The sequence below is a fragment of the Arachis ipaensis genome, chromosome B6 (assembly GCF_059453495.1).
Source record: "Arachis ipaensis isolate K30076 ecotype BB chromosome B6, ASM5945349v1, whole genome shotgun sequence".
In the NCBI taxonomy this organism is placed as follows: Eukaryota; Viridiplantae; Streptophyta; class Magnoliopsida; order Fabales; family Fabaceae; genus Arachis; species Arachis ipaensis.
In genome coordinates, this window is record NC_142441.1 from 20,212,266 (window position 1) to 20,236,726 (window position 24,461).

General features: G+C 36.2%; 2 protein-coding genes across 2 annotated transcripts; one reads left to right on the plus strand and one right to left on the minus strand.

Annotated features, from left to right (window-relative positions):
- Nucleotides 1-4,095: 4,095 nt before the first annotated feature.
- Nucleotides 4,096-9,758, minus strand: LOC107646099 (U-box domain-containing protein 43). Its single transcript, XM_016350291.3, has 5 exons — nucleotides 9,466-9,758; nucleotides 7,694-9,075; nucleotides 6,936-7,239; nucleotides 6,038-6,525; nucleotides 4,096-5,617 (listed from the first exon to the last, which is right to left on the minus strand). The coding sequence occupies exons 2-5, from the start codon at nucleotides 8,918-8,920 to the stop codon at nucleotides 4,619-4,621; spliced, it is 3,018 nt and encodes a 1,005-aa protein (XP_016205777.1). The 5' UTR covers nucleotides 8,921-9,075; nucleotides 9,466-9,758; the 3' UTR covers nucleotides 4,096-4,618.
- Nucleotides 9,759-22,209: 12,451 nt separating this feature from the next.
- Nucleotides 22,210-23,475, plus strand: LOC107646617 (uncharacterized). Its single transcript, XM_016350793.1, has 4 exons — nucleotides 22,210-22,380; nucleotides 22,471-22,516; nucleotides 22,601-22,881; nucleotides 23,161-23,475. Exons 1-4 carry the CDS (start codon nucleotides 22,210-22,212, stop codon nucleotides 23,473-23,475), a joined length of 813 nt encoding a protein of 270 aa, XP_016206279.1.
- Nucleotides 23,476-24,461: the final 986 nt, after the last annotated feature.

The following is a 24,461-nucleotide window of genomic DNA, read 5'->3' on the forward strand; positions in this document are numbered from 1 at the left end:
TTAAGAAGTTCCCATATTGCCAGAAGCATGCCAACTTTTACGTTGCGCCGCCTGAGGAACTCATTAGTATCATTTCACCATGGTCATTTGCAAAATGGGGTCTCGATCTGCTCGGACCATTTTGTCAAGCTCCAGGACAAGTCAAATACTTCATAGTAGGGATTGACTATTACACTAAATGGATCGAGGTGGAGCCCTTAGCAACCATCACCACCCAGAAAAGTAGGAAATTCTTGTACAAGAACATTGTCACAAGGTTTGGAGTTTCTTACTCCATCACCACAGACAATGGGACTCAATTCACCGACTCAACCTTTAGGAACTTGGTGGCTGACCTCAAGATAAAACATCAGTTCACATTGGTAGAGCATCCCCAGGCCAATGGACAGGAAGAAGCTGTGAATAAAGTCATACTGGCTGGGCTAAAGCGACGACTACAAGACGCGAAGGGGGCTTGGGCTGACGAGCTCCCTCAAGTCCTATGGGCGTATCGGACCACCTTACATTCCACAACAGGGAAGTCACCTTTCCGACTTGCTTACGGGATGGAAGCCATGATTCTCATACAAATTACTGAATAATCACCTAGAGTTATATTCTACAATGAAGGAGCTAACGTCCAGGCACAAAAAGAAGAGCTCAATCTTCTTCTAGAAGTCTGAGAAAGAACTTGGATTAGAGAGGAAGCCCAAAAACAAAGGATGGCTCTAAGGTACAATCATAAGGTGATCAAAAGAAGTTTTGTCACAAACGATCTTATCCTGATCCGAAATGACATTGAAGTGCAAAAGTCAGGTGAAGGAAAACTAGATGCAAACTAGAAGGAACCTTAGAAGGTAGTCAAGGTCTTAGGCAAATGTTACTATAAAGTGTTTGACCTCCAAGGACGGGAGCTCCCGAGGTCTTGGCATGCATGTAACCTAAGAAAGTACTACAGCTAGATAGCAAACCTTATTCTTTGGTGTACTCTTTTTTCCGACCTTAGAATTTTTTCCCTGAAAAAGAGTTTTTTCTTAAAAGAATTTTAATGAGTCACCAAAACAAGGGCTAGGGGTACTTAAGTCCTTACTACGTAGGTTTATGTAAAGGAATTTCTTGCTTATTAATAAAATTCCTATTTCTTTCGCCAAAAGTTTCTTATTAAAAACGCATTAATTTAAACTCGACAAACTGCAAAAATCATTACCCGACCTAAAATTGTCGGCAAGATGAAGCGACGAGGTACAAATTAATGTAAGAAGTTATAAAAACAACTCATGAAAACCGACTTCAACCACAAGCCAGATAAAAACGAAGTGTGAAAATAACTTAACAAAGTCCGACTATACGAGGTCGAAACTAGGAAAGGAGACTCATAAATGAATTTATTACTTAAAAAATTTGCTAAGATCCGAAATCAAGCAAACTATATTCAACCTCAAGGACCTAGCTTCACTCGCTTAAAAAGCAGAAGAGTTCTTTAAGATACAAGAAAGTAACTCGAATACTACTTTATAAAGTTGTGAAAAAAGCAACCATAACAAAAGCAAAGTGTTCAAAAAAGCTACTAACTGTTACAAAAAATAAACTGTCATAAGACCCACAAGCCGGGTCATTTCGAATATCCCAAATAAAAACATAAGAGCATTCAAAGAAGTAGCACCAAGTAGAGGATTGAGGTCTTCACCAGTCTCGGCATCCTTACCTCGAACAGGAGGGGTCAGAGGATGCATCGAGACCGGGACAGCCAGAATAAGACCAAGAGGCGAGGAAAGAGTTTTAGCATTTTCGACCTCGACACGGACTTCAGGGATTTGAGGAGGTCGGCTGCGTTGAGACTTCAAGTCAGGTTAAGGCTCCTCACTCGATCCTCCCGTCAGCAACAATATTGTCTTGGCCGAAAAAGGAAAGATCAAAGTCCGGGACAAGGACTTTGATTTGAACCTTTAAATTGTCGAACATCTTGTCTATATCTCCGACCACATTTTCCTAAAGGATAACGTACTCTTCCCAAGCATTCCCTAACCCCTATTAAAGACATGTGCGTAATTCAAGGAAATTGTCGTGCAAAATTAAACTCTCATTTAAAGAGGGTAACGTTCAAATTTTTAAAACACGTCGAGTACCCGACCGCTAGAAAGACAGTGTACTTGACGTCAAAGCAAAAGTCACAAAATTGCTTGAGTACGACTTCTTAAAAAACTCAGGACTCAAGCATGGGCATTGTTCATACTTTGTCCCAACAACTAAAGTCAGATCCAATAAAGATAAAAGACCCAATCCATAAAGGAGGTCTACAACCTGTACCCGACCTCTTTAAAGAGGTCGGACACCGCAAAGGAGTTCAAGCTCTACTTGCCCAAGCAAATAAACTACCTCCGCGAATCTCTCCTATTATCTCTATCTTCTGTAAAAGATAGGTCTCAACAACTCCCAAAATAAAGGGAATGATTATCCATCAATAAAGATAGAATTATTCAAAAGGTGGTCACCTACTCTACTATAAATACACTGACATTCCTTAAGTATATTCACGTTTTAATCTACTAAAAAAATCTGTTTAAAGTCCTTGCTAACTTAAGTATCAGAGTCTCTTGCAAATACCACCCCCACCTCTTCACGAGGAACTCGGAGAGACGACACATCGACATCAATAAGTCGGAGGCTGCCATACAAAAGAATCTGAACCTTACATTCAGGCCCAAATCAACATTTTAAGTAATTTTCGAAACAATAAAATAAGTTTAAGCTTGGGCATAGAAACTCTAATTTAGAAATGTTTAGTTGCCCTTATTTTATAAAAAAATATAACTGCTTCCTGAATTGAACAATTAAAAGAAAAATGTTTTTTGTTAGCCAACTCTTTAACTAGTACAGTGATAGAGTTTGGGGAATATCAAATTCCCAACTGTGAAGTGGTTGTGATATTATTTAAAATGTTAGGTAGACAGATTAAATTAAACGGTCCTTTGAGAGTGGCATGGAGTATGGGATGGGCAGAAATGAATGACAGGCTGAGTTGAAATATGCAAGATCAAAATGAAAGTGATGTTCAAGTCCTTCACTCATAATATAATTCTAATTGTCTACTTGAATGATCGATATTTTGGGAAGCTTAAAAAAATTTTTTTTTTTTTGAACTTTTTTGACTTATGAAAATTAGTAATATTAATGTTAAGTACAAATTGTAATTTTTAAAAAGTTATTTAGGAATTTATAGAGAAGTTAAAAAAAATAATTTTTTTATAATATTATTACTTTTTATCATATTTTTATAAAATAAATACTTTTAGAACTAAAAATTCAAATACAAAATAACTTATTTATAAGTTACTTTTAATATAGTCATTTATTATTTAATTTATTTTTTCAAAAAAAATTTAATTAAGTTGTTTATCCAAACTAGACCTAAATGTATAATTTAATTGATAAATGGGGAGCACAATAGCAATTACTAGAACTAAATACTACTATTAAACTTTTTTTTCGGTAAACCACTATTATTAGGTTGCGTTTCGTTATGAGAACATGATTATTAAATTTTTTTGGTAAACCACTACTATTAGGCTGTGTTTAGTATTTAGTTATGAGAATAAGATAGGACACTAAAAACAAGACACAAAAATTAATGTTTTTTATATTTTATTTGATGATAAACTAGAATAAATTATAAAAATTTAATTTATTCTCATTTTGTTTATAAAAAAATTAAAAAAAATATAATAATAAAAAATATAATTATAAAAATTTGATAAAATAATAAAAAAATAAAAAATAAGTTATATCTTGTTAGTCTCTCTTTGTCTTTTTTATCAAGAATGACACAAATTACACTAATTCAATTTTTGGATACAATGTCTTTGTTCATATCTTAGCTACCAAAAATAATTTTGTGTCTCTTTAATTTTGTCCGAGTGAATGCAGCCTTAATGTTTAATAGAGAAAAAATTACACTCAAGCTTAATTATTGAAATTTTTTGGTTTAAAATTCAAGACCATGGATGTAAAATCTCTCACGACGTGTACGCCACGAGTGATGATGCAACAATGTTGTCCCTTTTACGAAGGAAAATTCATGAATGTCTTTAAGGATGAAGGGGGATTGAAGTTTCGAGCTGTGTCAAATATTTTTTTTTCCTTTTTTTTTTTCACAATATAAGATGAATCACAAATGAGTTCCAATACCAATGAACAAAGAATACAACTCCTTGAGAAAGGGAAACTTTTTTTTAATACATATTTTACACAAGTAACGAAACCATCCAGTCGATCCTCAAACGTAGAAGCTATATTTGAGGCGTTTAATATAGGCCTCAAACATATTCCTTCATGTCCAATGGTGGTGGTAGTGGACTAACAGTCCAAATTGGATGAGGACACACTTCACCTGTGGTTCATGATCAATGTGATTCCCCATGAGGATATAGCCTAATAGAATGCTGCAAAGTGCAAACCTTGTCCACATCAATGTGATTCTCCATGAGAATATTGCACAGATGAAAGCAATTTTGACAGCAAAAAGAGTCATCCTTCATGTCCAAGCTTGTAGTTTGCAAACAATGATGTTATCAAGGGAAGGCTATACTTCATGGTTTAGCTAACATGGCTCCTCAACACAAGAATTTGAATCACCATTTTTTTAGAAATATGAAGATTGATCATGCAGGACATTCAAATGTGCTAATATTCTAGCTGCCATGGATCTTATGCTACCATTACCGCGTTGAGTCAAGTCAACTAGAGGCATTTGAGCTGAGGGTCCATACTGTTGTTTATACTCCACTAGCCTAAAAATCCTTTCCAGAGCATGCAGAGACTTGTCCTGCAATCCAGGAGAAGGGGAACCAAGGAATCTGATTATAAGTGGTATGGCATTTGCATCTGCAAGCACTCTACTACCACTGTGTAGTCTTTCACCTTCAATTAAAGTTAATAGAGCATCTAAAGAAGCTTCGCAAGCTCCCGGATCAGATTCCCCAAGAACCTTTGTTAGTGGTACTACTGCATCAGCCTCCAAAAGGCAAAATGAGGTTTTGACAGTGCACAGGCCCCCATGTACTAAGCATCCACTTTCAGCCGCTGAGGATGAGAAGCACCAGAGTCCCTTGCGCTTCGGCAATGGCCTGCTCAGCCCCTGTGAACTTTTAGAAAACTGAGCAAGAGACAATGCTGCTCGTTGTTTTGTTAACATGGTTCCACTTTCAAGCAACTGCACTAGAATAGTTATAATCCCAATCTCTGCTGCTCTCTTTTGCCAATCCAAGTTTGTTGGCACTGTAAATCGACATAGGGCACTAACAGAAGTCTCTACCAGCTTGCTTCTTTGAAGATCTTTGTCCTTCCCTTCTTGGATATAGTTATAAATAGTCACCAAGGCACCAGCATCCAAAAGCCACTGAGTGATCTGGTGATTTTCCGGCAAACTGCAAATTATTCCCATAGTAGAAACTATTTCTTCTTCATCAGAAGATGATTTCAGGATTCTGGCCAAAGTCTCAATGCACTTCTCGTTCACATTCTCTAGTATGATGGCTTCATCACAACCTTCTACAAGGCAAGAGAAAAGCTTTACCGCACTTCCTCGTAGTTTTTGGTTTTCAGTCTCAAACAACTTAACCAGTACTTGGACAGCTGTGCACTGCACATGCATAATTAGACTTAGCTCTGATATATTGACATTTCAACAAAATATGGTAGAAACATCTTAAATAGATAGTCAGCCAAAAATTTCTAATGGAAAATGTTGGTCTCAAATCACCATCTATTGGTGTAAGGTATAACTACATAACCTGTAGAAGGTAAGAGAAGAAACCTATGCAGCGCTAGCAATCTCATCTATGAATGAAGTCCTTTTACTATTTTGGTAATGCAAGATTTTGCCTTTGTCTGTAGTCTGCTATGCAGTAAGCTGAATCCAGAACTTAAATGGTGATCCCTATCTAGACGTGCCTACTTTGACATTGTCGAATACTTAAAAACTCATTTTGGGCACTAGCACTTCAGGAAAAAGAACATTTCCAGATGTGGAAACTACATTAAGGTTCAGTTAGAAACATACCTCTCTTAGCTTGGTTCTAATATAAGAAGCTGAGGGCGATTGGCACAGGGCATAAAAAGTCTGGATAGTGTATTGCCGCACATCAGGCACGTTATAAGTAATTAGAGAGAAAAGGTTAAAAACATCCTCATCATATTCTAGCAATGAAACTGGTGTCTGTGCATCTTGTGACATCGTCGATGCAGCAAGCTGCATAATTATTGGCGCTACATGTTCCCACAAACTTGAAGATGGAATGCTGTGCTGGAAAAGAATGTTAAGTAGCGGACGTGTTGCACCTTGTCGAATCATTTCCAGTCCATTTTTCTTTAAACTGGATAGATTCTGAAGAGCTTTAAGGGCCACTATTTTCATCTGAACATCATTATGTGAGACCAAGTGAAGAAGAGGAGCAAGTATACCACTTTCAAACAAGGACTCCTTATTATGATCAGTTAACTCCATTTCCGCTAAAGTCGTGGCCATCAACATCTTCACCTCGTCTGACCCTGAAACAAGAAAGAAGTTTTTAGTAACTGGGGAATGCTTGTTCATCACTCCACTCTGGTCTTTCTGGTAGCCAACATAACAATTATAGTATTCTTGCATAAATGCAGCTTCTCAAATACATTATTTAAACATTTACTAGAGGCTTTACAAATCATTGAATTGGAGTAGCATTTCTCTTTAAAATTTTCAACTTTGAGATTTAGTTCTTTAAAGAATTACACACACTCTACAAGTGATTAAGCAGGTTTCTCTTCAACACCGCATAAGTCAATCTAGTATTTCAGACATTAATCTTTGGTATAAGATGATGAATTTAACAAGAAAACTATTTTGCACTTTAAAATTCAATAGATGATAGTGCATCAATGATACTAATACACTCAACCAAAATTGTGGGTAAAAAAATAACCTGTGGAGAGACGCTGCAGTAACTGCTTGAAATAATTGGCTTTTGCCATCTGTATAACATTCTGGTCAGAATATGAAAGTTTTTCCAACAACTCTGTTGCATCTCTAGCAGATTGATTGTCATCACTGCTGGACATAGTCACCAATAACAGTATGCAACCTTGAACTTTTCCAATACGTTCTCTCAGTAAATCATATTTGGATAGTTCTAGAAGTAATGCCACTGCTAACTTCCTTTCCCCCAAACGACGACCAAGAGAATGCACGATAGACTCAATTGCATTATCAACTTTAGCAATTCTTTCCTGAAAAAAATTTAGGATTAGGCAAAAACATATAAGAAATTGCACTTGGTTCTACTATATTGTAAAACGGCAAGATTTGTCCAGGGTATTTAAAAGTTTCATTGATCGAATTCTATTGCTTAAAGCATTGATTAAAATGTCCATCTATACTACAAGTAAAACAATAAAATTGCTTTTATAAGAAAAGTATAATCCAAAACTATATATTTCAGTGAGGTATCTTTGTAATTGGCCCTGTCTTTAAATTCATTAAGCATTGATATGCATGAGGAATCTCTATCCTACATATTAAATATCAGAATAACACCATTTCATCTAAAAAGGCAGTTATTGATCAGTATTAAAGAAAGCCAAATTTTGAGTGTGGCCAAGCTTCTCTACACCCCATTATCATAAAACTAAAATATTATTTTGAGAAAAGAAAAACCAAAGATGGGTTAAGATTATGACGTACCTTAGCATCTTCACTATCCTTTGCCAGCAAGCAAAGGATGACAAGGGCATTATTCCTGACATCACGGTTTTTAGCATCGAGTAATCGGATAAGAACTGGAATGTAATTCTCCAGTAGCACCCATTCTCTGTGCTGGCCCTTTTGTTCGCACAAGTCATGAAGCTTCTGTAAACAATGCAGTACTTCCTCATCATCTCCTGATTGGATTTTTTCAGTCATTGAAGCAATTGTAATCATTGTATTTCTATCTTTCCATTCTTCTATTGATTGTTTCAAGGTTTTGTTGGGTCTCAAAACTGATGTGTCTAAAGGAACCATGGTTAGAGGACACAATTTGTTTCCATCTGCAAACCACTTCTCAATTGCACTTCTCTCAAATGTTTGACCTGATGAAGTTTCCACAGGATCAACCATGACATCCCGGGTAATGGGGCAATAAAAAGACTGTAATGGTTCCAAGGGTTGGCTTCCCAAAGATCTGCGTTTGTCAAAGTACTTGCGTTCCTTTTCCCTAGGGGATGAAGCTGCATCAGCTCTTTCTAACAAAGCAATGATCTGATCCATTTGTATGGCTTCAGCTAGGTCCTTCCTTAGCCTGGCATTTTCGATTTCACTCTTGAACTCTTCAAGTTCCTTCTTCATTGTTGATTTCTCATTTGTAATCCCAACAGAATCTGCAATGAGAACCAACAAAGCATTTGCATAGGAGCGATCTACATTCTTTTCCTGTATCCCTGACTCAATTTTCTCTAAAATCTCTTCTTCTGCTATGGCTGCCTTAAACTCAGCTGCCTGCATATTCTCACATAGCTTTATAATTTCTTCAATTATTCCATTAGAAAGGCCTTGTGTGGCCAAAGGAAGAAGACCAATTGCCCTGCTAATCTCACTAGTGCTATTTTGGAGGCGCTTGATAATGGTTCTGCAGTTCATTAGGAGATATACCTTGTTCTTCTTGCTGCATTCTTCAGCCAGTTGCTTTGCATCTCTAACTTCACGACTCAGAATCTCAATGGCATGGTTGAATTTCTCAGAATCGCTGACTTTTCCTTTCTTCAATGCTTTTAAAATGGGTGAAATTTTTTCCAAGTAAGCTGAAAGTTCCTTAAAACTATCCTTCTTCACAAGAACATCACTAGCATAATATAGAAACTCAGCGATGGTATCTATAATTTGAGAAATGGCTTCTGCAGTAGGACCAGAATTCAATGCATCCAGAACCATCATCTTTTGACCAAGTTAGGCTAAGGAATGAAGTCCCTTCTTTTCCCATTAAAAGATAACCCCAGCTAGTTTTGACCGAAAGGTTTTAGGAATTTTCCTCAAAATGTGATTAGGGAATTCTTCCATACCCCTTTTAATCCAATTTCAAATGCCTGCACCTGATATCAATACAATAATTTCTCAAAACCATTTCCTGATGATTTTTCTACATGGCACTGATGATAAACCAAATACAAAATATTGAAAATTTTTCCAGCAGCGTCAATTTTCATTTAGGAATTCTTTAAAGTTTAAATGACTTTGAACTGGAGTTTGCTTTGACTAAATATGCTGTCATCTGGCACCAGAAAAACTATAAATTCCGTAAAAAGCTAAAAGAAATGTGCACAGTTAAGAGTTGACTTGACTAAGAGACTTAGAGAAACCCTTCCTTAAAGCATGAATTTTAACAGAGTTAAGAAAACGCGTATGAAAGGATCAATTGGGGAAACACCATTGACATGTGAGCAAGTAAGAAAGAAGATAAGGAAGAGTCGAGAAAAGAGTACCTGGGTGGAGCCATGGAAATTGAGAAGCTGCTTTCCTGAGAAACTAAAATTGAGACATAAATAGCATTTCAGGGATGCGGAAAAGAAAGATTACTTTTGCAGAATTGAATTGAATGGTTAGGAACCCAAATTTTGTTTGTTTTATTTTCTCGTTATGAGTTCTGACTAGTTGAGTAGACTCCTTCCTTTTCCTTGAACCAAGTCTATACCATTTTTTCCAACCAACATCTTTGCTTTGACCTGGGAATGTGACGTGATTATCAAACTATTCACCCTCCGAGCCATAAGTTTTACGTGTACTTCTAAAACATTAAGGGAAGAAATTGAGGAGATAAACCCCAAAGTGATCCATGAGATTTATAAAATGCATCGATTTAGTCTTTAATTTGTTGATTGCACTAATTAAGTCCTTCAAACTAGAAAAAATGCATCAACATGGTCCCCTTCATATTTTCTGGTCATATTCTTTGGCGTGAGTGACGTGGCGAATGAGTGCCATTACAAAGAACAAGATAAAGTTGAACAACCACGTTGAAAAACTTCCTCCAGTTATTCAGAGCCAGATAGAAAAGGTAAGGAAAGAGTCAAAGAACTGGGTTCCTATATGGACTGAGGATGAAACCTATGAAAAGTTTGAGGTCTATGGACACCAAATAAACATGGTTGTCGATCTAGGCAAAAGACTTTGCACCGGCCAGTTTTCGATGTTAACAGGTAATTTTTGTTACATTTACATTATATTTATTTTCATTTTAGATTGTTTTTACTTGAACTATTAACTGACATGGTCTGGACTTGAACTACCTTTTTATTTGGTGTGCTGTAGGCATTCTCTGTGTTCATGTCTGTGCTGCTCTTGCACGGGTGAACAAGAGACCAGAGAATTTCTGTTACTCCTTGGTCAATATGGATTCATACAGGAAGACTTATGAACATTACATCAATCCTCTCTCGGGCCAATTCATGTGGGAAAAATCAGCATATAGTCAGCTCCAGGCTCCAAACATCAAATGGAAATCAGGAAAACTCACAACTAAAAGAAGAAAGGACGCTGATGAGGGTCCTAGTGCAAACAAGAAAGCCAAGCTGTTATCCTAAAGAGACAGCTCAAGCCATTCACATGCACATATTGTGGTGTAAAGGGCCACACCAAGAGGGGATGCAAACAAAAGAGAGTTGATGAGCTTGCTGCTGCTCTTGCAGCTGCAGCAGTTGCTGTGGCAGCTTCCAAGGCTAAAGCTACTTCTACTGGGAGTACACCTACAGCTGAAGCAAGCAACACTGCCACTCCGGGACCACAAGCAGCTAACATTCCACCACCAGTGTCTGCACCGCAAGCTGAAGAGGTTGAATTATCCCAACCAAGCTATGGTGGAACACAAGATGAGGTATAAAAAGTCCCAAAATATTTGTTGTTTACTTCTTAGATTTAATTTTCCTTTTCACACTATCTCATACATATTATCACACTTTACTCAGGCACCACCACCAACAACAACAAGGCCATCTAAATTACCAACCAAACAGAGGACCTCACCACAACCAGTAACTACTTCTGTCGATCCCATGCAAGGAGTAAGTGCAGCCACATCTTCAAGGTTGACAAGATTCATGAAGTTTGTTCCAACACCACAGTTCAAGGCACCAAGGAAGAAAAATCCTTGATTTTGGATTTTCTAGCTACTGATTTCAGAATATATATGGGATTTGGATTTTGGCTGATTTTTTGGGTTTTTTGTTATTTCTCTAAATGAATAGCTCTTAGCCAGACTGTATGGTTTATTTTAATTTTCTGGTAGTAAATACTTTAACAGAGTTTAAACTCGAAGGTCTTCTTGTTTTCGAATTGGTAGCTGTTTCAGTTTGTTTATCCTTATGTGGTCAACTGATACTGTGTTACATTGACAATGCCTTGTTTATAATCTACAACTACTATTATCAATTTACCTCTTCTATTCATTCAGTTTGTATTCTATTTTTGTAAAATCTATCTATAAATAACACACCAATAAGCTAAACAGTTTCCATACATTCATTAACAGATGCTTTCAAACACAATTCTTACATTTTTACCATCACAACTAAAACAACAACTAACAGAGAAAAAAACAGCAATCCTAACATTTGTATAATATATTTCTGGGTCCTTAACTCAGCCTCCAAATTGCCAATCCTGAAAGCAAGACTGACACTCACTTCTTCATTGTTGTATGCCGCAGTGTCTTCTAAATTTTCTTTATCATCTTCTACAATGTCTGCACATCGAGAGAACCCATACCATCTTCTTTCACTACTCTGTGAACACGAAATTTAATAGTTACTATCAAAATAGTCAACTACAAATCTTCAGGAAACACTCACATTATAATTCGGACATCCAAAGAAGGGCTTATTTGGGTGGGTTTCCGTTCCAGACCATCGAAGCACAGGACGTTTTCCACAGCCACACCGCTCTGGTACTTGCGTGCCTCTGCTCTGAGTTGGCCTCCTTGTGGTTGATCACATAGAACTTCCCTCTCCTTCATCTGCACATCCAACCATCATCCAACCAGCAGGGAAGAAATGCTGCGCTACTTCTGAGTTAGGGTTTAAAAAGGGATCAGGGACCAAATTGGGGTTTAAACTTTCATTTGCCACATCAACCAACTGTTAGACACTCCAGCGTGGCACTCATTCGCCACGTCACTCCCGCCGGCAAGGAATATGACTGAAAAATATGAGAGGGACCACGTTGATGCATTTTTTCCAATCTGGAGGACTTAATTAGTGCAATCGGAAAGTCAGGGACTAAATCGGTATATTTTGTGAATCTCAACGACCACTTTGGGGTTTAACTCGAAACTGAGAATTATTAAATTATTTAATTTAATAGATTATAATTTAAAAGATTTAAGTATTTCACGTCTGCTCAATCTTTCGCTTTCACGTCTACTGATAGAGTGGATTGGGAATTTCTTAAACAAACACTTGTGAGTTTTGGCTTTCTTCCTCTGACAGTCAATCTGATTATGCGTTGTGTCACTGCTTTCTCACTGTCTATCCTCTGGAATGAGGATAGATTAAATAGCTTCACTCCGAGCAGGGGTCTTAGGCAAGGAGATCATATATCATCGTATCTGTTTGTGTTGTGTATGGAGAGATTGTCCTGTTCTATTAATCAGCAAGTTGATAAGGACTTATGGAAGCCGGTTGCGATTTCTAGAGGGGATCCAAGAATTTTTCATTTGATGTTTGTCGATGATTTGCTTCTTTTCTGTAAGCCGAAAAACAGCAAGTTCAAACTGTAATGGTAGCTTTAGAAAATTTCTGTAGAGCCTCTGGGATGAAGGTTAATGTGGAGAAATCTAAAGCGCTATGCTCCAGGAATGTTTCAGCGACAAGAAAAGAGATTTTTACCGGAGTGTCCTCCATCAGATTCGTCCAGAACTTGGGCAAGTATTAAGGGGTGAACCTTAATCACTCTAGGGTGACACGCACAACTTTCAACGATGTTTTGAATAAGATTCGGGGAAGGCTAGCCATCTAGAAATGGAGATTGCTTAATAAGACAGGAAGACTCTATTTGCTCAACTCGGTAGTGACTGCGATTCTTACTTACCGCATGCAAGTATCTCTCTTTCCTAAAGGGGTAACTAATAAGATAGAATCCATGATGCGAAACTTTCTATGGAAGGGTCAAACTGATGGTAGAGGCCTGAATCTAGTTAACTGGAAAGTGTTGGTCACCCCAAAGAAGTTTGGAGGTCTGGGAATTAGAGACCCTTTTTGTGCTAATATTTCTCTTCTTGAAAAGCTAGTTTGGCAACTTTTTCACCATCCGGACAAGCTATAGGTTCAACTGTTGACAGAGAAATACCATTCTTCTAAGGATGATTGTTTCAGTCGGTCTCGAGGAAGTGGATCTTATGTTTGGAAGAGTATATATCGAGCTTGGGATATCCTGAAGGAAGGTTTTATTTGGTGCATTGGGGATTTGGAACAGAACTTTTGGTTTTCTAAATGGAGAAGAAAGAGGCGACTGTGTCAGGAGATGGATTATGTTCACATTTCTGATTTGGATATCAGGATCTTGGGTCATCTGGACAGTGGAACCTTGAGAATATCTATTCTCTTCTGAATCAGTCTCTGCAGAGCAACATTAACTCTTACAACCCGGATGTTCAAGCTGTTTAGAGGTCGGTTGGTGTTGGATTGGTGCGGCTTCAAAGGTTTATGATGCTCGTAGTGGTTATTTGTGGCTCAGTAAGAAGATGTTTAGTTGGGAGGATAGGGGTAATTGGCTTTGGCTTTGGCGTCAACATGTTCCGAAAAAGTACAATTTTTTGGCCTGGCTATGTCTTCGAGAGGCTCTTCCTACTGCTGCATTTCGTTTTATGAGGGGCATTTCGCACATGGATAGCTATCCACGATGTTTCTCAGGTCAGGAATCGGTTTTACATTGTATTCGGGATTGTCCAAAAGCCCAACTAATTTGGCAAGCTTTAGGAATCTCCGATCAACCAGTGAATTTGATGAGTTGGTTCTTACATAACAACAAACAGCGCCCCTTTAGATTCTTTTCTGGTCTCTGGTGGATTTGGCGTTCGAGGAATAACGAGATCTTTCATCCTCACGAGCATTGGACCATTAACAAGGTAATTGGTATGGCTTTATCCTTGGAAAAGGAGTTCCGAAATATTTTTGAGTTGCAACGATTGTCTATCCCCTCCACCATTAGTGGCTCTTGGATTCCCCCCTCAGTGGGTACCTTTAAGATTAATGTGATGCTAGCTATCCTGACAATGGTTCTCGATTTGGTTTTGCTTGTGTTAGCAGAGATTGGAAGGGAAGGTGGCAACGAGGCTGTCTGGGAACAATTGAGAGTCGTAGCATTTTGCAAGGAGAGTTGTTTGCTATTTGGAGAGGCTTTCTTTTAGAATGGGACTCGGGACAAAGAGACATTATATGTGAGATAGACTGTGTGGAGGCTTTTACTATTGTCAATAATTTACAGGATTGCTTTGGGTTTATTGATCCTTTGGTATTAAAAATCCGACATATCATATCTTAGAAATGGCGTGCTGATCTTCGGTTGATATTAAGAGATGCAAATACAGTAGCAGACATCATGACAAAGACTGCAATGAGGACCCTTTCTCCCCAAGTGGAGCTTCCGTTGCCTTGGAAGGAGTTTGAAAGTAGTATTCAGCGGGACTGTCTTTCTTAAGCAGTTTCTTGTTTATTTTTTCTTTCTTAGTTGTTGTTTATTTTCTTTTAAGTCACCAAAAATCCTTCATTTTTTATTAATTCAAAATCTATATATTTTGTATATTTAAACATATTAATTTATATATTTCTTAAATAAATAATTAGTTATTAAAATGCTAATAAGTTATAGCTCAAATGACATAATTTCTCATTACTCATCTAAGAGATTGCGTGTTCAAGTCTTCTTATCTTTGATAAAAAAAAATTATTAAAATAAATTAATAAATAGTATACATTTAGCATTTTAATTAGTAAATCAAATTAATGTTAGTCGCTCATTCAATTTACATGCACGTGAATAAATAATAAATCGAAGAGTCTTCATTCGATTTAATAAAAATAACCTTAAATCGAAATAGTTCAATTTGATTTATGCCTAAAATTTATTTTTCTAATAAATTAACATAGTTTAATTTGATTTACTATTATAGTTTATAAATCGAATTAAACTAATTCGATTTATATAATTATATACATGGGTAATTCATATTACATTTTTTACTTTGGATAATTCTCGTAAAATTTGATAGGTATTAGTTTATTAAAGTGAATTATCCTATATATATATATATATATGATTGTTACCTTTATTTTATCATTCTGTGTACTTTAGACCAGTGAAATCCTAAGAGGCCCACAACATTCAAAATGTGTGTTTACGGATACGAACTTATTATTATAAACAAGATAAGATTAGAGACTCCACTACTCATTCTTCATGTGTTTACCTCCTTTTTAACTTTTATATTTACAAAATGTATAAATAGATATGAATCTTTAGTATGAAAAATATTTTTGTAATAGAACAACCAATATTTTAGGATAAAATGAAGTTACTAATTTCTATTTAGGTTTTTTTTTACCTCTTATGAATAATACTAGACAAAAATTAGTTTAACCGAAAAAAAAAATTGAAATGTGCCATTTACTGCAAAACAAATGCACATGCATGGATCTTACTTTGGCCCAGAAAAGATGATGTTACATATTATTTTTCTAAAAAAGTTGTCAATCTAGCAGAAAATAATAAAATATACTTCTTCTTATAGCAGGGCAGAATCTCAGACCGAGTAATGGAAAAATCAAATGGTGGGTTGAGTCCTCGCGATGCCAGACTGCCAATGTGAAACGAAGTCCACGTTGGTGGACCAATAATAGATACATGCAATTTGAAGCTTTTATTTTTTTATTTTTTCTTTCAATTGATATTGTAAGATATATTTTTTACTATGTATTTTTTTAAATAAGAAAAAAATACATATAAAAAAAGATATTATACGATAAAAAATTATATTTAATAACAGTTAATTAAAAAAAATTAAAAGTGTTCATTCTCATAATTTCTTAAAAGATAAATACTTTACACTTATATCTTTTTTTTCTCACTTTTTTTTAAAGAAAATCTTAGTTTACAAGTCCCAAACAATTAGGTAAGAAAAAATATAAGACTATAAGAGGAGGATTATTTTCCTTAGTCATGGAAAGGTATTTACAAATTTAATTAATTAATATTAATAATATTATTTATATTATTATTAATATTAATAAATGATTACTAACTATTTAATATTATTTGGCTAAAAATATAAGATATGGATATAGATACAAATTATTTTTAGATTCAATCCGTATATTTGCGGTATTTATTCAAATTCGATTTGAAAATTACGAATATGAATTTGATTCGTAAGGTTATTAGATCGGATCCAATCCACACACTAATAGGATTGGATTGCGGATTTTGTGTAAATATCCGCATATCCGATCCGCGTATGCGCAAAAAAATAAAAATAAATAAATAAATATTCTTTTTATATTTTATTTCAACTAATAATTATCATATACATTGTATTATTTTAATTTATTATTTAAAAAAAGTATGTTTAATATTACTTTAAGAGTAAACATATTTAAAAGAATAGAAAAAATAAATTTTATTGATATTTATTAATAAAAACAAGTTTTTAAAAATATTTTAAAAATTATAATTGCTACGTGCAATTTGTATAAATAAGTTCTTATCCACTATTTTAAAAATAGAAGTACTAAATGTACATTTTACTTAACTATTAAGAGATTTTCTTTGTTTAAGAGAGTTGAGAATTTATTACTATTGCTAATTAAGAAATTCTTAGGTTTCATTGTATCCTGCGAGAGTATTGCCATCAACCCTATAGCAACTAAGTGTGGGTACAAATATCTCTCTAAAGAAAGCGATTTAATCATGCCTTGAAACAATCTTCATATACCCAACAATTTTAGAGAGATATTACTTGAAGATGGCACAAGATCAAAACACCACGTTCAAGGTCATGAATCAAGAGTTTATCAAGTTAGATCGCTTTGACGGAATGAATTTCAACCGTTGAAAGGACAAGATGTAAACCCCGCTAAAATTAGTAAATAATTAGTCAATAAATCGAATTTTAATTAGAAAAATTAAAAATATAAATCTAATACTAAAATAGGATAGAACTCTTCAAAATGAGAATTTTGACACTAATTTCAAAAAATTTGGCCCAAGATTGGACCGAACGGACTGACCAGTTGAACCGGACCCAACACTTAAATGAGTTTAGCTCATCACTTCCCTTCCATTCTTCATTTCGTTCCAGCAGCTATGGGAGGAGGAAGGTGAAGGCCAAAAACCTAACTTCCACTTTCATCCACCATAACTTCTTCATCCGAACTCTGATCGCCGCACTGTTTGTAGCTACGCGTCCAGCGTGTCGAGCTTTACAATTCTATTAGAACAATTTCTTTGGTAAGTTACTCTAACACTCCAGCCTCTCCTTTCCCACAATTTTCGAAAATTTTGTAGTGGTGTTGAATTTCTTTACTTTTTGATGTATTAGGATCCAATTAGCTTGAGGAAAGCGTTCACTCTTACTTATACAAAGCTTCGGTAAGATGAGGAAACTATAAATCTATCTAATTTCTGAATTTGTACAATAGATATTGAGTTTGGGTATATATGTGTTGTATATTTGTATTAGGTGGTGTGTATGTAATTGGAACTTGAAATTGTGGACATTGGAGGCTTTGTATTGGTGTCAATTCTTGGTGATTTTGTGAATTGTGGAGTTGTTTGTGTATGACTTAAGTGTTGCCTTGGACCAAACACGAAAATTAGCCAAGGTATGATTTAGGTTTCGTGTATTTAATATATAATGCTCTGTGAAAACTTAGGCTAGACGACCCTAGGATAAGTTGAAATGTGTAAATATGTTAATGTTTAGTAACTTTGATGGAATTATTAAATGATATTGAGAATGAGTAGTGATTGATGATTTTGTTGAAAGTGTGGTGTTGGTGTTTAATGATGAATTCAATTGAGTTTGATGGAAGTTAAATTAGTATACTTGATATAAATTAGCAATTCTTAATGTAAATATTGAGCCATTCATGACAGTGGGGTAAAGTATTTATTGTTGGTGATTGTTGAATGAAAGGGTTATATGTATATGTTAGTATGTGTGATATGGGAACTATATATATAAACCCTTTCATTCAACAATCACTATATATATATATATATATATATGTTGAATGAAAGGGTTAAATATATATGTTAATATGTGTGACATGGGAACTATATATATAATTGAGTATAATTTTCATTGATTTGGGTTGAGGATTTGTGAAGATGTATGTGTATATGCAGGGAGTTATTAAATAATTGAGTGTATCGGGTTTGGTGTGTTGTAAAATGAATGGGAGGTGTGGAGTTGAGTTTTGGTAATGCTTGGTTGTGAAATGTTTAGGTATGAAATGAGGTTTTGGTAAAAATAGGGGTTTGGTGATCTTTGGAAAAAAAATTGATTTTTGATGAACTTCGGTAATCCATAACTCGAATATCAAATTTTGGATGAAGATAAGATTCATTTCAAATCAAAGAGGGTTTTATAAGCTTGAGAACAGTATAAATTTTGTGGAAAATCGAATTCTGTAGAGGAAGTTATGAACGCTGGAAATTTTGTGCAAAAAACTGAATTTTTTTTTAAGTATAGCAGAATTAGGATTTCTGGTGTGTGCATATGCACACTGATATGCGTACGCACCCAATAGTAGCAACAATTTCATTTGTGCGTACGAATGCCATAGTGCGCACGCACACACAAGGGTATGCATACGGCTGGTAGCACTCGCACATGTGAGGCGCATGCACACTAAATAGTTCCTGGCCGGTGTGTGCATGCACACATTAGTGCGCACGCACACACTCTGCTTTTCACAAATTATGCGCACACACACTTATGCGTGTCCGCGCACACTCTGATTTTTTGCACCTGTATTTTGTGAATTAAGTATGATTTTGAACCTTTAAACCTCTATTTTTATCCTTTTAACCCTAGATCTTATTAGTAAGCTTAGTAACTAGTTGAAGTTAGGAAATTGAGGTAACTTGGGGATGAAGAAAAGGGTAAACATGGTGAATTATAAGAGAATGATGTGAAAGCTAAATGAATACATGTTGCTATGGCTAAGATGAATGATTATATGATGAATGTGAATGGTTTGAATATTATGCGGCTTATGAATTTAATGATAACTGAGATACAAGTTTCCTTGGGTAACAGAACCGTGGCTTGCCACCGCGTGTTCCAGGTTGAAACTCGATACTCTGTTGACCCTACGTCATAAGGGTGACCGGGCACGTATAAATTCCCAGGAATGGATATCCCCAATTGAGTGAGATATAAACGAATGAATGAATATATGAATTACGAATGAATGAGAAAATCTATGCATAGACTCATTGGGATGCGTGACGAGGGACAGTCTAAGGGTTTCAGACTTGTCGGGTTGGTTGGATTACCGACAGATGAGCCTCATCAGGCATAGGACAGGCATACATCATGTGCATTCTGTTTGTCTTGTCTACTATGCGTTACTTGGGATTGCCTAACTGAACATATACTCTGCTAACTACAGTATTTGCTACCTGCAGTACATATTTTCTACTTGTACTTGAAATTATTTGGTTGTCTGTCTTTGCTAAATCATTGGTGATGGAGGAGCGGAGGAAAGATGGACCGGGTTGGTGATAACGTTAGGTTTAAGTAAGTAAGTTTAGAATTCCTTAGAATACCTACCCTTGTTATGACTTCTGCTTAGAATTTAAGTTTTATGACTGAGTGTTGGCGTTCTAAGATTGCCTCTGGCATTCCCAGAACCTTATATATTATATGCGTGGCACCTTTACCATGATGAGAACCTCCGGTTCTCACCCCATACCGTGTTGTTGTTTTCAGATGCAGGTCGAGAGGCTCCTCGCTAGGCGTCTGGATTCTTGAAGCGGAGCGGTCCCTGGGTTCTTTTGATTATCAGTTTATGTACATATATGCTTACCTTTCTCTTCAAGAAACTTGTTTATTTTGTCCCTTTTAGAGGTTTAAGGAGAGTTAAGGCTTTATTTCTGTATTTTGGGTATTTTGGGATACTTGTATATGTATGTAAATATTCTCCGGCCAGCCTTGGCTTTGCAGGCTGAGTCAGGAGCTAGTTATGCTGTATTCTTGGCTATCTATCCACTCTTTCACTTATTCATATCTATGATATTTAGGTTTCTTAGTACGCAAGTAATTCTGTTTCTTGAGCATTGCGCTTTTTATTTTGCGATTTTGCTTTACCTATTTTTCAAGGCTCCTAGTATATTAAATTTTTCCGCTATTATACGTATGTATTTTATGATTAGTGGTCCGTAACACCACACTACCTCTGTTCTACGGCTTAAGCGTAAAGCTCTGTGTAGTAGGGTGTTACATTATGGTATCAGAGCTGTTCGTTCCTATAGAGCCTGAGGACGAACTGACTATGCTCCTGTGCATTTTCTTTGTATGTGTCTATGTGCTATTAGGATATCTAACTGATATATGTGGCATAAATGTTCATGAGCATGCATTTGGGACTTAAAGCACTAGACTTGCAATATTGAGACTGATCAACTTGATATCACTTGTTTGGTGTGTATATGGACTAGATGTCGACTTGCGAACATGGACGCGGGTGGCAGAGGAAAAATGTCGATAAAGATTTTTTACAAAAATTATCGCGTTGCAAGTATAGTCTAAACCGACAGTTAAACCTCAATCAAAATTTAATTTGTTTGTCACTAAAGTAAACCCAATTAAAATAAACCGAAGTATTTAAACCTCAGGTTGTTTCTCAAGAAATTGCAGGGAAGTATTTTTACTATTGGTTATGGAAAAGTATCTTTTTGGGTTTTGTAATAAGAGACAAGTAATATAAATAACAAGAAAATAAAATAACAACTAAGAAAAGTCCTAACAAGGATTGAGAATTGGAATTCCTATCCTCATTATCATCATCAATTGTGATGGTAATTGCCTTTTGCTATCACTTAGTCAACCTCTAGCAATGAAGAAAAGTCAAGTGAGCAAAAATTAACTTAAGTTCACAAGTCCTAATCAAAGACTAGATTTAGTGAAGCCTAAGCTAACTAGCAAGTCTCAATCACCAATCAACAAAAGAATTCTAATAACTCAAGAGTCTCTAATTGATCAATCCAAGTTAAGAACATGAAAATCTAATTTAAAATCCAACCAATCATTTTATCAAACACTTGGTAGGCACAAAATAAAAGTATAGAAAAGTAACAAGGAATATTAAATCTAAACAACCAATTGCAAGCATCAATAATAACAAATGATGAAAGAAGCAATAAACATGAAATACCTCAAATTGCATTAAATAGGAAATTAAATCTAACATGAATAGTTCATAAATTAAATTGGAAAAATAAATAAACCAACAAGAGAAATAGATAAACTAAAGTGCTAGAACAAATAAGAGTAGAAGAAAACTAAATTAAAGTAAAGTAGAAATCTGTATTGGAGAAGAAATAAAACTAAGAATCTTAAAACCTAGAGAGAGGAGATAGCCTCTCTCTCTCTCTAGAAAACTACATCTAAAACCTAACTAATGTGTGAATAAAAAGTGTGAATGATTGATTTCCCCCTTCTAGCTCCACTCTGCAGCCTCTAATCTGGATTTTTGGGCCTAAAACTGGGTAAAAAAGGAGCCCAAAAATCGCCCCCAACGTTTTCTGCAAATTGTAGCACATGAGGCTCTGTCACGCGTACGCGTCGCTTGAAGTATGACGCGATCACGCGCACGCGTCGTCCACGCGTGCGCGTCAGCATCAGCTTCTCAAATCTTCATTTTCTTGTGTTCCTTCCACTTTTGCATGCTTCCTTTCCATCCTATAAGCCATTCCTGTCCTATAAACTCTGAGAACACTTAACACACATATCACGTCATCGAATGGTAATAAAGGAGTATTAAAAATTAGTAATTTAAGGCTAAAGAAGCATGTTTTCAATCATAGCACAAAATTAGGAAGGAAAATGTAAAACATGCGAATTAAATGAATAAGTGTGAGAATAATGGATAAAATCTGCTCAATTCAAGACAAAATAAACCGTAAAATAGCGGTTTATCAGTGGGCGAGGTAGAGGCAGAATAGGAAATGCTATGCCTGAAGCGACAGGGAATAATCCTAACCCTGTAGACTTTATGGCTGCCCTGGGAAACATGGCTGCGGCTATGCAGGCGACAGCCGAAGCCCTGGAAAACCAAATGAACAATGAGAATAATGGCAATAACGGCGATGAGGATTCTATGACGCTTTTCTCCTTTCTGAAGGTTCATCCTCCGACCTTCAGAGGAACCTCAAACCCTACCGATGCGGACAACTGGATTCAAGCTATAGAGCGAGCATTACAATCTCAATAGGTTTCTGAAGAGCAGTGGGTTAAGTTTCGAACTTATCAGTTGCAAGGTGAGGTTCAGCATTGGTGGCAGGGCACGCGGCGTATTCTGCAGCCTGATGGGGTTGTAATTTCTTGGGAGTTGTTCTGAATAGAGTTCTATAAGAAGTACTTTCTCAGTTCAGTCAGAAATGCTAAGGAACTTGAACTGCTTCAGCTAAAACAAGGTCAGATGACTGTTACTGAGTACACTAGTAGGATTGAGGAATTGTGTCATTTTTCACGGATTTTTCAAGGAGCTCCTGAGGATTTTGCTGAGTGGAAATATATCAAGTATGAGGGAGGCCTTCAGAGCGATATTCTGAGTTTTGTTGCACCTATGGAGATCAGGGTGTTCTCTGAACTCGTGAACAAGAGTAGGATGGCTGAGGAGTGTGTGAGAAAGGCTACAACAGAGAAGAGAAGTATGAGAATGCCTTTCCAGAGGACTCCAGGGAGGAATTTTGCACCAAGGGGCAGACAATTCAAGCATGGTGGCTTTGTCCCTTAGAATAATCAGGGTCTGGGTAACTTCAGAAGGCCAAATGCTAATACTAATCAAGGAAGAAGGTATGGGAAGAAGCCATAGTAGGATTTGAGCTGTCACAGATGTGGGAAGTATCATCCAGGAGTTCCGTGCAGGTTTGGGACGGGAGTATGTTATTTCTGTGGACAGCCCGGACACTTGGCCAATAACTGCCCAGAGAAGAAGAAGTATGAGACTGGTAGAGTGCAGCAGCCAGGAAGAGTGTATACTACTTCCGCAGCAGGTGTTGAGGGGTCAAAGACACTGATTAGAGGTAACTGTGAGATGGCCGGTAAAATTTTAAATGCCTTATCTGATTCTGGAGCAACACATTTGTTTATTGCATTTGAGAAGGCTGATGAATTAGGATTGAAGATAGTGGTCTTGGGTTATGATTTAAAGGTGTATAATGCTACCCATGAGGCTATGGTAACTAGGTTAGAATGTCCACAAGTTCCACTTTGAATACAACAACGTGAATTCGTGCATGATTTGATTTGTCTACCGATGACTTGTCTTGATCTCATTCTGGGGTTGGACTGGTTATCCAAGAACCATGTTCTGCTCGACTGTTCTGACAAATTAGTGTGCTTTATGCCGGAAGACACAGAAGGGCCGATTGTGGCGAATAGCTATTACATAAATTCTATGATGGTGAATTGTTCTGGGGCTGAATATCAAGGTATTATGTTGTTAACTGTGAGTATTTCGGGTGATGATCAAAGTTTGGAGCAAATTCCGGTTGTGTGTGAGTTCCCAAAGGTGTTTCCAGACGATATTGACAAATTTCCACCTAACCGAGAGGTTGAATTCGCTATTGAGTTGGTGTCTGGAGCCGGTCCAATCTCGAGTGCTCCTTATAGAATGTCACCTCTAGAAATGGCCGAGCTGAAGTCTCACCTAGAAGATATTGATGAGTTTAGAAAACTCTAAATTAATATTTGTGATGACTAAACATTATTAAAAGTAATTAATTACAAAATTATTAATTTGATTCCCATTTAATATATTGATTAATAATTTTGTTGCAGGTTTTTAATATTGGGCCGAAAATGAAATTCTGGTGCAAGCCCAATATGCCTATGAACACTCAGCCTTGATATTAATCTAATTGTGATCATAGTGGTTGAAACAATGTTGTGTTTTATTTGGGCCAAATTGAAGATATTATTACTACAAGCCCAAATTAATTTTGATGCTACAAGAACCAATGCTTGATCCAAAATCCATCAGGAAAGTAAATGTTATCATTTGCCTCATGCTTTCCCACGGATCCCATTTCTTTACTTTGGATGGATTTCAAATTTAATTTGCTAGCATTGGAAACATAAATGTGAGAGAGAGAAATTGATTTGATGGGTTCAGTAACTCTACACACTACCTTATGCAAGGGAAGTTGGACTTTAATTTCACTTTATCATTACCCATTAGCTAGTGTTCAAATTTCTCTC

Excerpts from the sequence above, each read along its gene's own strand:
- LOC107646099 (XM_016350291.3), bottom strand. The coding sequence starts at position 8,920 with ATGATGGTTCTGGATGCATTGAATTCTGGTCCTACTGCAGAAGCCATT. Across the intron at positions 7,240-7,693 it reads AGGATAGTGAAGATGCTAAG|GAAAGAATTGCTAAAGTTGA; the intron begins GTACGTCATAAT and ends AATTTTTTTCAG. Across the intron at positions 6,526-6,935 it reads ACTGCAGCGTCTCTCCACAG|GGTCAGACGAGGTGAAGATG; the intron begins GTTATTTTTTTA and ends TTCTTGTTTCAG.
- LOC107646617 (XM_016350793.1), top strand. The coding sequence starts at position 22,210 with ATGCCTGAAGCGACAGGGAATAATCCTAACCCTGTAGACTTTATGGCT. Across the intron at positions 22,381-22,470 it reads CGCTTTTCTCCTTTCTGAAG|GTTTCTGAAGAGCAGTGGGT; the intron begins GTTCATCCTCCG and ends CAATCTCAATAG. Across the intron at positions 22,882-23,160 it reads GTAGGATGGCTGAGGAGTGT|CCCGGACACTTGGCCAATAA; the intron begins GTGAGAAAGGCT and ends TTCTGTGGACAG.